Source organism: Diplotaxodon limnothrissa, linkage group LG15 (assembly GCF_057381915.1).
Source record: "Diplotaxodon limnothrissa isolate DT_005_m linkage group LG15, D_limnothrissa_male_GT1.1, whole genome shotgun sequence".
NCBI lineage: Eukaryota > Metazoa > Chordata > Actinopteri > Cichliformes > Cichlidae > Diplotaxodon > Diplotaxodon limnothrissa.
The window spans coordinates 25,336,479-25,349,382 of record NC_140610.1 but is presented as its reverse complement, the minus strand read 5'-3'; the positions used below and the strand labels follow the sequence as shown (position 1 = coordinate 25,349,382).

Below are 12,904 nucleotides of genomic sequence, written 5' to 3'. Positions count from 1 at the left end.
CTTTAACAGAAAGCAAATATGAAGTTATATGATATATGATATGATAATATGTATAATATATTTATTAATATATGAACCAGTTCATTCTAAATTCTATAATTTCGTTTGATTACAGTTTTTTCTGAATGCTTAAACCCTAACTGTGATTCCTGTAGCACAATCTCTAAAACTATTCAGACTTATAGCAAAACCACTCACTGAGTTTGCAAAACTAAAAGCACAAAAACTGCTTTGCACTCAGTTTGCAATTTTGTAACACACACTTTGCAAAACTGTAGGCACAATTCACTGCACAACACTCAATTACCAAATTTCCAACACACTCCTAGCAAAAGTATACACATGTATGGCTATCATTAACACTAATTTGCCAACTGTCTGGCACACTTTCACATGTGAAAACTTTTTTAGATAATTAGTTCACTTTGCAATCAGCCTAAGCACTATAATACAGGTAAGCTGTGTGTGCGGAGTACAATGGAGGGAGCAGGAAGAGTGAGAAGTAGAGGAGGCCGAGGAAGAGGACGTGGAGGTGAAGAAGTAGGATGAAGAGGACGACAAGGACAAGGAGGAGCAAGAGGAAGACGAGGAGGGGGAGAGGAAGATGAGGAGGGGGGAGAGGAAGGGTAGGAAGAGTAAGAAATAGAATTGCTGATGGCATCAGAGCTACAATAGTGGACCATGTAATCAACCGTCGAATGACCCTGAGGGTAGCTGGCCAACGGGTCCAGCCTAACTCGAGCCGCTACACTGTAGCAAGTACCATAAGGACATCTTGAAATGAGAATCGGTGAGTACAGTCACTTCGCACAAAGATTTGTAGCACTGCCATATGCCAATGAGAAACACACCAATACCATTGATGTAAAAATACTGAAATTGTTACTTTACAGAATTGCTAGATGACCAGATGCTGGGGGCAGAGGCAGCATGTTCACTGCAGACCAAGTAACCCATATAGTCATTATGGCGATTGCAAATAATCCTATACTTGGAAATAAACACTTGTGTTTGTTTTGATGTGTTTGAATAAACACCAGTGCTTGAAGTTTGGATCCCTCTATGCTTATGGATCTATGACAGAAGTATGAGCTCAAACTGACATAGCCTACCTTGTGCACAGAGAAAGCAAAAGCCAGATGTGTTTTGTATTCATACCATCAGTGTGCAGTTGGCGCATTGTGTGCTTAGTAGATGATGGCTTGTGTGTACTGTTTGATACGGAAACACCACTTTTACGAAGGTGTGAAGAGTTAATCTAGCTGTGTTTGCTTTTGCAAGAGAACTACAATGTTTTGATTATTGGGTGACAGGTTTTCTTATTTGTGTGAAGAGTTTTGCAAAATTAGCCAATAGTTACAAAAAATGTGCTTAGGCATTCAGAAAAAACTGTAAATCTGCTCTCATGCTTGACTGTGGGTACCTGACGCTCATGTAGGGGGCAGCAGCGCGCAGCATGAGCACAGTTAATGATAGCGAAGAAGATTTCAGTGGAAACGGAAGTAAAGGTTTCCTGTGCCCTTGTGACAGACAGCGGACTGTAGACGGACGATGAGCATGTACAGACAATTTTATGTAAGTTTATTTTCTATTTACAAGTTTCTCTTGGGTGTTGTTTTTTAAACTAGTGAGCTGGATAAATGCGATGGATGAGCCACCGGGGTAAAAACAGTCGGCTATATTTAGCTTAGAACGGTTAGCAGGGGTCAACACCGGGAAGAGTTAGCATTAGCTTTGCAGAGGAGTTGTATTTAGCGGTGGTGTCCGGCCTCTCGGTGTTTGTTTTCTGTGTATTCAAGACTGGGTTCTTATATTTTCATTAAATGAGTGTTTCTCCGTGTCCTTGCGCTGCTGTTTTCCAGGCGCTTCAGCAGGTGGCGCGGCGGAGCATCTCCAGCTCCGTCCGGCGGCAGGTTGAGAACAAAGTCCCCCAGAAACAGAAGGTGTTCCAGGTAAAGGTCACACAGACAGACCGCTGCACTTCCAACTGTTCCATAAAACCCTGTCATCATCGAAGGCCTCCTTTGTGTTTCTGTTGTCGGCCTTAAATTCAGAATACGACCGTTTCCTACTTCCTGTATACCTATAATATTAATTATTATTTGAACTGAGGCTCTGTCCTGTGATCCAAACCTCATATCTTTGTATTGGGAGTGCGCTGGGAAATTTTAAAGGATACAGGAGCATTGAAAACATTCTAATATGTCAAAATAATAATTCCTGTGTGTGTGTGTGTGTGTGTGTGTGTGTGTGTGTGTGTGTGTGTCTCTATGTAGAAAGCTGAATTAATGATGATGGAATTGTTAATGTGTTCATTCTGTGTGATTAGTTCAAGGGATCCACACTGAATAATATAAGTTGGAGGTCCTTTAAGTTTTTAATGTAATTTTTTTTGGTGGCTATCTAAGGTCACTATGGTGTCACATCTGTTCATATTTGTAGATATTTATCACAGTTAAGCATATTTTCTTCACCTTGCTGACAACAGATCTGCTCTGTTCATTTTAAATTTAGCAACCAAAGGAAGGAGTCAGAGGACACCAAAGCCCCTCAACAATCACCCACCTAACTTGTGTCATTGACTTAAAACAACAAAAACCCAAAGTTCTGTTATCTCCCTTCAGTAGGTGTTTATTTTAAAGGAAATATGTTCTCATGGTCTCTTGTTTTGGTGTGTACTCAGTTATCTGAACGTCAACCTTCAGGCGCTCCTAACGTGATCTGGGATCAATCATTTTTAAAGCTTGGGGAAGCTAAGGTCCCCTCAGAGCTGCAGTCAATTATCTGGATCTTTTATTTTTGTTTTAACTTTGCATTCAGACCATGAAAACATGATTTGAACAGTATAACTGTTTCTTTTTAACCAATATCAGATTTGCTTTAGAGCCAGAAGTACAGTGAATAAGAAATAAATAAAACAAAAACCTTTAATATCTAAGTTTTCAGTCATGGTCTGAATTTAAGTTTAAATGGGCTCTTAAAAAAATAGCAATGACTTGATCCAGTGTTAAATGCAAGCTTGAATGGTGACCTCTGCTGGCCAAAATCTGGAGCTGCAATTGAATCAAGTTGAGACCTCTAAAGATGAGATTCTATAGCTTTTTTTTTTCTTAAAAAAAATTAGCTAAACATACCACTTTAAAAACCTGTGACACCTCTCAGTGCTTACAAATCCTTAAGATGTTCTTAAAACGTCTTATTTTGGCTTAAATTAAAAAAGTATTTAATATGAAGGCAATGCCTTTAATTACTTGTGGTTTGCTAATTTTTATTAGATTTGTTTTATATAAATATCATAGATATAAATGCCATAAATAAGGAGTAAGTTTAACTTTAAACATTATCGTAGAGTAAATTCTGCATGTCCAGTCAGCCTGCAGCAATGTTTTAAAGAAAGAACAAGCAGTTTTACTATAAACTAAAAGTTTTCCTATCAGCTTATTTATTCTTTAGCTATAAAATGAGACAGTGGAGGAAACCCTGAAGAAGTAGATGAGAAGAACAGGGAAAAATGCAGTTGCTGGAAATGTTTATGTCAGAACTGTTTTTAGTTGGTTGGTTTTGCTTTCACTTTTGGATGGCGTCCTTAAACTCAGTAAATACTTCAGTTTGAGCTTCAGAAATCCTCAGTGAATAAAATGTTCATTTAAGATTTGTGTAATTGCAAAAAACGTAGACGATAATTTTTTTTAAATTGCAGAGATCAGACATTAAAACCGTATTTGTAGTCTCTGAGCAGTGTGGAGACGAGCGTCCATCCGAGTTTCTTGGTTTTCTTTGTGTTTAATTTTGAAAGAGTTAGATTTTGGTGTCCGGTCTGTCTACACAAAGATGGATTATTATTTATGTGTTCCTCTTGCAGTTTTGTGGTCAATGGTGCTTTTTTTTTTTTTCTTTCTTTAGCAGCGGTTCTTCTAATGAGGACACCTCAGTCAGTTTAGCTCCACAGATAAGTCTCCGAACTGAGTGGAGTACTAATTCTGCATGTTTAACCTGCAGTAAATCAGCCGCTAACAGCAGCACTAGCTGGGCTTCAGTAGTTTTTTAGCTTTCAGGAAAAGGACGAGCTGGTGCTGAAGCAGATCATCGGTGTGAAAATGAAGAACATGTAGATGATTTGAACAGCTTCCAGTGTGTGCTGCAGACTAAACTAGTTTCCAGCTGGTTTGTTCTCCTGCACTGCTGTTGGCTGCTCCAGTCTGCTACTTATGTGTTGTATGATTAAACAGCTGCAAACATAATTGCATACTTTAATACAAGAGGACAAAATTAGACCTGAACTTTCAAAAGGTCCATTTTCAATCTGTAACTCAGACCAGTGATAAAAATGAATATCCTAAAACGTCCTCCTGTGTCTTAAGAATATATTTTTATTGCAGCACTTTTCGGATAGTAGATATATTTAATATTTTTTTAACACATCTTAAAGATTTACTGTAAAGAAAGTGGATCTATTTTTAAATGTTAGCTTTGATCTGAGTAACAGATTTTTTTTATTTATTTATTTATTTTTTTTTAAGCGTCAGGTAATTTTGTTGGCTTCATAACTTTTTTTAAAAAGATTATTTTTGCTTTGTGGATTTATTTATTGACACAAGGTTAAAAAAAGCGAGGGCTTTATTCCACCTTTTTCTTGATAAATTCATATTTTCTTGGAAAAAAGTATTCTTCTGTTATTTTTGGTTATTTTATAACAAAGATTGTTTGCTTTTTCTAAAAAATTTTTACATGAAATGCAGATTTCTAACTTACCCAGATTCCTGATGGACATGAACATTATGGTCATGTTACGTCACTTTGGTATGGTGATTTAGAAGTGGGGGGAAAAGATCAGTCAAATCCCCAAAATGTGTAAAACAAAAGTCTTTGTGCCATGTTGGAATAGAAGCAGATATCACTTTTATAGAATAAAACACCCTTATTGTGAAAAATTTTATTTATTTATATATAGAGATGTTGAAAAGTTGTTCTTTTGTTTTTGATGCTCACTCATCAGCAGGCTTTCTTGCAAACTGCTGCTGCTCTTCACTGTGTTTAATCTTTGTCGGTGTCTGGATGAGTTCTGGTTAAAGCAGGGCTTACAAACCTGATTGTTCCCCTCCATCTTCTGTTGCAGGAGGATAACGGTATGCCGGTTCATTTAAAGGGAGGCAGTGCCGACGCCCTGCTCTACAGGACAACGATGGCACTCACCGTCCTGGGTAAGTACACCTGTCTTTGTAACTGCTTTAAACTCTGAGCTACTTTATGAACCTCATGAGCTGCTGTAGTTTTTATTTAAATTGAAAAATCCAGCCTGATAATTTAGCCTCAGGTGGTACACAAGTTTAGTACCATGGTAGTTGATATTTGATACCTTTCAGATAAACAAATAGAAAGAATCTTGCTGGGATTAAGTAATGGTAACTCTTACTGCTATTAACAAATAGTGTTCTTTCCACAGACCACAGAACATGAAGTAGTACATATGAGGATACAGATCCATTGGAAAATAATGGGACCTTATCCTTAGTGAAGCACTTTGAAATCCATTTTAATCTTCGTCTTTTTGCTCTTCCTTCCAGGTGTTGGATATGTGCTGTTTGAGCTGGTGAAGGCAGCCTTCCCTCAGAAGAAATAACTTCTCTGCTTCAGCTGTTTACTTCCACTTTCCAAAAACCGGCCAGCTGTTCTATATTGTGTAAGAAGATGAAAATACTCCGTCTGTGCCGGACCGCGTTTCATGTCGTGGTGCGATTCTATTGTGGTGTTCATTGGATCACTATTTATTTCTTGTAGTCTCTGGTGCCCTGAGGATCAATAAAGAAATGCCTCTCATGACCAAGAACCTTCTCGTGCCTCTTCCTTTTTAGTTTTCTGATGGTGGTAAACTGTGAAAAGCTACTGAAGTAATGGAATTAAACTTTAAACTATTAGTAAAGCAACATGAGGCTCTGCAAGCGTAAACCTTTTTCCTCCAGTGTGAGGATTTCCCATCGTCAGTCTCAGTTTTATAGAGTTTTAAACTTGCACAAGTAATGAAATCTCACTCTGTCACAATTTTGGCTTCTCACAGTTAATAAACATTATATAAAGCCTTCAGCCTCTAGCCTTTGTTTGCTATTTTGTAAAGCGTGCACTAGAGGGTACATTGGACAGTAAATTTATGTGTATGACAAGTAATCCATTTTTGTGTTTTTCATATGAAGGAAAAAAAAAATCCTAAATATTCTAAAACCATTCTTGGTCACCGCTACCACTTCTCCATAAATCCTGCCAAAAAACAAGCAATTTTTGTTGGCAGAGGTAATCAGAATCAGAATCAGAATGGGGTTTATTGCCAAATGTTGAGCAGGTTTACAACATTAGGAAATTGCTGCGGTGCTTCAGTGCAAACAGTGTCATAAATAGCACTTAAATAGACATGGAAAAAAAATAAAAGTAGGGATAAGAATTAAAAGTGCTACGTGGAAAGATATGTGCATGAGATATACATGAGATATATACATGAGAATAAGAATTAAGAGTGCTACGTTGAAAGATATATACATGAGTGCAGGTGGTGATCAGTGCCAAACATGGAATGATGCAGTGACACAGCGTAGGGTCATGTGTTAGTGGCGGGTACAGTCATATGGTTATTGTTCATGTGTCCAACAGCAGAGGGGAAGAAACTGTTCTTATGGCGAGAGGTTCTGGTGCGAATGGACCCGAGCCTTTCTGCCTGAGGGGAGCAGGTCAAACAGACTGTGTCCAGGGTGAGAAGGGTCAGCTGAGATCCGAGCTGCACGCCGCAATGTCCTGGAGGTGTACAGGTCCTGCAAAGATGGGAGTCTGCAGCCAATCACCTTCTCAGCAGAGCGCACAACACGCTGCAGTCTCTGTTTGTCCCTGATAGTGGCTCCAGCGTACCACACGGTGATGGAGGAGGTGAGGATGGACTCGATGATTGCAGTGTAGAACTGCATCATCGTCCGTGTTGGCAGGTTGAATTTCTTCAGCTGCCTCAGGAAGTACATCCTCTGCTGGGCTTTCTTGATGACGGAGGTGATGGTGGGCTCCCACTTCAGGTCCTGGGTGATGGTGGTACCCAGGAAGCGGAATGAGTCCACAGAGGTGATGGGGGTGTCAGTCAGGAATGTGTAATGTATGTAATGTAATGAATGTGTGCTCCTGTACTATCTATGAGGGCCACATTTTAGTGGCCGGCTCTGTTAAAGAGCAACATAGTAAATTTCACAGAGAGTGAAAACAATGTTTCTGCAGTGTGTTAAAGATGCCTTAAAGTAGCTCTGGACCTGTCGAAAAAACTGAATCAAAGCCTGCTGTGTGAGAGCTGCAGGTTAGCGAGGAAGTCTGTCCCTGTGTGTGGTTCCTGCAAGTACGGGAACTTCTGCCAGGTTCAGCGTGTCATCTGAGTCTGATGGGAATCACAACACGAATCTTTTTCATAGGAAAAAAGTCTAAGTGTAAACAGCTCTGACACACCATAGAAATGGGAAATAGGTACTTTTTCATGACTAAATACATGTTTGGTCAACATACTCACAAATGACTCGTATACAGCCTGTTCTCCAAGAGCCTTTGCAAGACTAACCTCACCTGTTGACTGATTCCCTCCAACTTACAGGAATATTAAGAATGTAATTGGTGAAAAAGATGAAATTGTTAAGAAAATCATCCACTTGGCTTATGTGGAGTGGGTGATAGACCTTATGGAGATCCAGTTTGGAAAAATGTTGTAGTTTCAAAATTTGGAACTGACTACTTGTGCTAGATATATTTCCACAGTAATCTATAAAATGCCATAGTGTATTATTCATTTTTGCCACAAGGAAAAAAGCAGCAAGAGGAAAGGAAGATGGATGTATAACACCATTATACCATAAAAATTGTTGAAAATCGGTTCAGGTCTCTATTATGTAAATTACACATTCTTGACCCTTTTCAGTCTGGGCTTCAAAAGCAGCACTCTACAGAGACCGCTCTCTTAAAAGTCTATAATGATCTGTTAATGGCATCTGATGCAGGGAATTATTCTGTGATCATTTTGCTTGAACATTAAAATTAGTCTCTTTTGACTGCCACAAACAGTGTTATCCAGAAGCTACTGTTTGAATATACCTCCCTCTTGTGGCAGGACACCATCGACCACAAAATCCTACTTAACAGGCTCAAGGTTTTGGCTGGTGTATCTGGCTCTGCCCTAGACTGGTTTTCTTCCTATTTATCAGACAGGACCTTTTCTGTTAGGACTGACAGGTTCACCTCTGACATTCCTGCCCTGACCTGTGGGGTCCCACAGGATTCAGTTTTAGGTCCATTATTATTTTCTTTTTATATTTTTATATTCAAGCAACTACCTCGTTCTAAATACCAACAAGACCGAGACCATGATCATAGCTCCTCCTGAGCTACATTAGTCAGGTTCTTACCTCTTTCTGTCCATCTGTCAAGTCAAATATTCGAAATCTTGGAGTAATATTTGACTCTTCTCTGGGCCTTGACTCTCATGTAAAATCTTTGTCTCGTTCCTGTTTCTATCATTTAAGAAACATCTCTAAACTGCGACATATGGTCTCTTCAGTTGAACTGGAAAAACTGATTCATGCATTTGTGTCATCACGCTTAGATTACTGTAATTCCCTGTTTACTAGCTTGGATAAATCATCTCTCTCTCGCCTCCAGGCGATACAAAAGGCAGCAGCCAGGCTACTAACTCGTTCTACCAAGCGTGTTCACATTACTCCCATCTTATATTCTTTACATTGGCTCCCAGTAGCGTTTAGAATTCGCTTTAAAATTCTTGTTTTAACATACAGAGCACTAAATAATGACTAGGCTCCAGATTATTTATCCAAGCTTCTTATAAAATACACTGCTGCTCTTCATCTCCGCTCATAGACTCAGAGTCTGTTGGTTGTATTGTTTATTTTAATATTTGTGTACAGCGCTTTGTGACTGTCTGTGAAAAGCGCTTAATAAATAAATTTTACTTACTTACTTTACTTACTTTACCTATAACCAGAAAATCCAAGCTAGATTTCTTCATAGCCTCTTGTTCCAGTAAGGATGGTTGCACAAACGGTTGAAGGGAAGGGGTACACCACATAAAAACAATCCGTAGCAGTCATACAGTCAGTGAGGTGAAAGATTTTATTCTTTTCTAAACACCTCTGCCAGACCTTGATGTAAACCTACAGCCATGAATGTCCAAGAGTCAGAGCAGCACAAGGATATTCAAACCCAAAGAATTCATGATTACCAGACAGGGACAAGTAAATGGGAATAGTTTGGTGGGTAACAAGGGCCGAAGCTTTCCCATAAACCGCAGTTACTTGTAGAAGTTCAACAAGTAACATGGTGGAAATACTAATGTATGTCTCATTTGAAGAGTTTCAGTCAGGTTTCAGAGCTCATCACAGCACAGAAACAGCTTTAGTGAAGGTTACAAATGATCTTCTTATGGCCTCTGACAGTGGACTCATCTCTGTGCTTGTCCTACTAGACTTCAGTGCAGTGTTCGATGCTGTCAACTATAATATCCTGAGCAATTAGAGCATGCTGTAGGTATTACAGGTACTGCGCTGCAGTGGTTTAAATTATATATGTAATAGACTCCAATTTGTTCATGACAATGGAGAGTCCTCTTCACACACTGAGGTTAATGATGGAGTTTCACAGGGTTCAGTGCTAGGACCTTAGTATCATCAGAAGGCATAGCAAACATTTTCACTGCTATGCAGATGACACCCAGCTCTATCTGTCCACGAAGCTAGATAACACACCAATTAGTTAAATTGCATGAATGTCTTAAAGACATAAAGACCTGGATGACCTCTACTTTTCTGCTTCTAAGTTCAGATAAAACTGAGGTTATTGTACTCGGCCCTGAAAATCTTAGAAATATGGTATCTAACCAGATTCTTACTCTGGATGGCATTACCTTGGCCTCCAGTAACACTGCGAGGAACCTTGGAGTCATTTTTGACCAGGATATGTCCTCCAATTAAGATATTAAACAAATATGTAAGACTGCTTTCTTCCATTTGTATAATATCTCTAAAATGAGAAATATCCTGTCTCAGAGTGACGCTGAAAAACTAGTTCATTCATTTATAACTTCCAGGCTGGACTACTGTAATTCATTATTATCAGGATGTCCTAAAAACTCCCTGAAAAGTCTTCAGTTGATCTAAACTACTGTATAGCTCTGTGTAAATAATCATTCTGTACATTCGATAATCTTTAATCCTACAACTGTTTACAACTTGCATAGTTCCCATTTCTGTATAGCTGTATATCTCAGATTCTGTAAAGTTATTTATTTCATATTCTGTATAGTTTTTCATATTTATATCCTGTTCATAGCCTGTACATAGCTTGTACTCACTACAGCCTGTACATACTTATAGTTATAGAATATTCACAACATACTTCATACCGTGTACATTATAACATACCATAATAGACTCATTTCTGTAATATACTCACATATCTATATTATTGCTAATATATATTGTAATATATCTATATCACTAAAGCACTTCTGGATGGATGCAAACTGCATTTCGTTGCCCTGTACCTGTGCATGTGCAATGACAATAAAGTTGAATTCTATTCTATTCTATTCTATTCTATTCTATTCTATTCTAAAATGCTGCAGCAAGAGTACTGACAGGGACTAGAAAGAGAGAGCAGATTTCTCCTTTATTGGCTTCCCTTCACTCCTGTTAAATCCAGAATTGAATTCAAAATCCTGCTCCTCACATACAAGGTCTTAAATAATCAGGCCCCATCTTATCTTAATGACCTTGTAGTACCATATCACCCTATTAGAGCACTTCGCTCCCACACTGTAGGCTCGCTTGTGTTTCCTAAGAAACACAAGAGCCTTAGATCATATAGTTAGGGTTTTAAAGTTTTAGTTATTATCAATCTTTGACTCTCTTCCACAGCATGAGTTTTCCTGTTTTCCTCCCCTCATTGTGACAGAGGTTTCTTCCTGTTAAAAAGGAGTTTTTCCTTTCCACTGTTGCCAAAGCGCTTTTTCATAAGGGTTAATTGATTGTTCGGGTTTTTTCTGTTTCTTTTGTATTACTGTATTATTGTATTATTGAGTCTTGACCTTACAATATAAAGTGCCTTGAGGCAACTGTTGTGATTTGCCCTGTATAAGTAAAATCGAATTGAATTAAACTGAAAATTAATTCTTTGATCTTAATGTGATCAATCGATCTCTGTTAACGAGCCTTGTCCATGGCTTTTAAGGTGGCAGGAATTAAGCCACTGTTTAAAAAGCATTGTTTATTGACCCAGCCGTCTAACTATAGGCCAGTGTCCAGCCTTCATTAGATCACTTTTCACTCATCCAGATATTAAAATAAAAAGCAGCTGCACAACAGTTTAAACCCAACCTTTTTAATAAGTGGTGAAACTCGTATTTATTCTGCCCTGAAGGGAAACTGACATTAAAAATTATCCTCTGCGTTTTTGATATTTTTTAATAATTCTTTCCCCAGTCCTGAACTCCACCATCACTTTGTTCCTGCCCACTTCTCAACCACTCGGCATTGTCCAGTAAGGCGCGGTTAGAACTTTGGAAACTGCACGGAAACACGTTAACGTTGGCTGAAAGCTCATCTCTGTAGACAAACATCTACAAAAACGGACAATGTCGTAAGAGCTCGCGGTGGGGCAGGCAGAACTGGGAGCAGCCGCCCCTCCGACCTCCTCGTTAAGTAGCAGATTGTTTGGAGACTCTTCACACTTGGAAGAAGGCTGCAGTCTAGGACCGACCACCTCACTCCCACTTTTCTCTGGCCGGAGTCTACAGCGAAGACTTTTTAAATTTTACGCTTGTTTAAGAAAAAGACATTTGTGTCCATCTCATCTGAAGGTCAGCTGTTTGGGTGCAATTTAAGGGGGATTGATTTACACGCCTTAATTTATCACCCGTTTAAAATCTGTGTGCTTTTTAAATTCTGCAATATTACTTTTTGTTGTTTTCGTTGTTGTTGTTTTTCATTCGGATTATATCTCTGATGTGCGTAATTGCGCACAGTGCCATGGCTTGATCCTCCATTACGCAAGACAGTGGGAAGACTGTGTCCTAATAGGAGTGAATATTGACAATACACAATACAATACAATTTCATTTATATAGCACGTTTACACTGAACAGTAAGCCGTTAAAACAAGGTAAAATAGATAAAACAGAGGAAACAAGAAAAAAGCATTAGTAAGTAGAGATGGGGAGAAATCATGATTATCCAGAGAAATGAGTAGCGATACGGCAGTTAATGAGCGTTGAGAATTAGCGAGGCTGAATAGGTAAGTTTTCAAGCGTGCTTTAAAGGACTGAATGGAGTCAGAGGCATGAATGGTAGCATGAAGATTATTCCAGAGGTTTGGTGCTACAAAAGTACGATCACCCCTAGTCTTCAGACAGAGCCTGGGCTGGGCCAGAAGTAACTGACCAGAAGATCGTAATAACGGCTGGGAGTATAGAGCGTATTTCTCATCATGCAGAAATATTAAAGGCATGACTTTACTCTGAGAGGAAATAATATGAGCCACAGAAAGGAGAGAAAAAGAAAATAACGCAGAGACAGAAGAAAGATTCTTTTCTTAAATATTTTGTAGATTTTGGTGAATTTTAGTCTTTTATATACAATAAAGCTTATCATGTGATCTTATTGCTGCTCGTGGAATAATCATGTGACATATTTCTCTCTTCAAAGCTGCGTTTTCTGGTTGTTTTAAGCATCATGTAGATTTAAATGAAGATGAAGGTGCATTAATGAGATCTGAGGGTTCATGTTCAGGGAGTAATAATAGTCTCATGAAGTCCAGAGGATGCCTGACTGCCTCCTTGGTTTCTCTCGCAGCTTTCTTCATACTGCTGAGACCAGCAGAGTTGAAG

General features: G+C 38.8%; 1 protein-coding gene across 5 annotated transcripts; it reads left to right on the top strand.

The window, feature by feature from the left end:
- Window positions 1-1,491: 1,491 nt before the first annotated feature.
- Window positions 1,492-5,819, top strand: LOC146617623 (cytochrome c oxidase subunit 7A2, mitochondrial-like). 5 transcript variants are annotated; one of them, XM_085372053.1, is made up of 5 exons: window positions 1,492-1,575; window positions 1,863-1,952; window positions 3,907-3,931; window positions 5,117-5,201; window positions 5,565-5,819. In XM_085372053.1, coding segments are annotated over exons 1-5 (258 nt in total). In that variant the 5' UTR covers window positions 1,492-1,573; the 3' UTR covers window positions 5,621-5,819. The 5 variants fall into 5 exon arrangements, with proteins under 5 accessions (XP_085228179.1, XP_085228177.1, XP_085228178.1 ...); XM_085372051.1 differs by having other exon boundaries at window positions 3,907-3,949; XM_085372052.1 differs by having other exon boundaries at window positions 3,904-3,931.
- The last annotated feature ends 7,085 nt before the right edge of the window (window positions 5,820-12,904 follow it).

Bases quoted from the DNA above. Each gene is read 5' to 3' on its own strand.
- LOC146617623 (XM_085372050.1), top strand. The intron at 1,953-3,903 runs GTAAAGGTCACA...TTCTTTCTTTAG, and splicing joins AGAAACAGAAGGTGTTCCAG to CAGCGGTTCTTCTAATGAGG. The intron at 5,202-5,564 runs GTAAGTACACCT...TCTTCCTTCCAG, and splicing joins GATGGCACTCACCGTCCTGG to GTGTTGGATATGTGCTGTTT.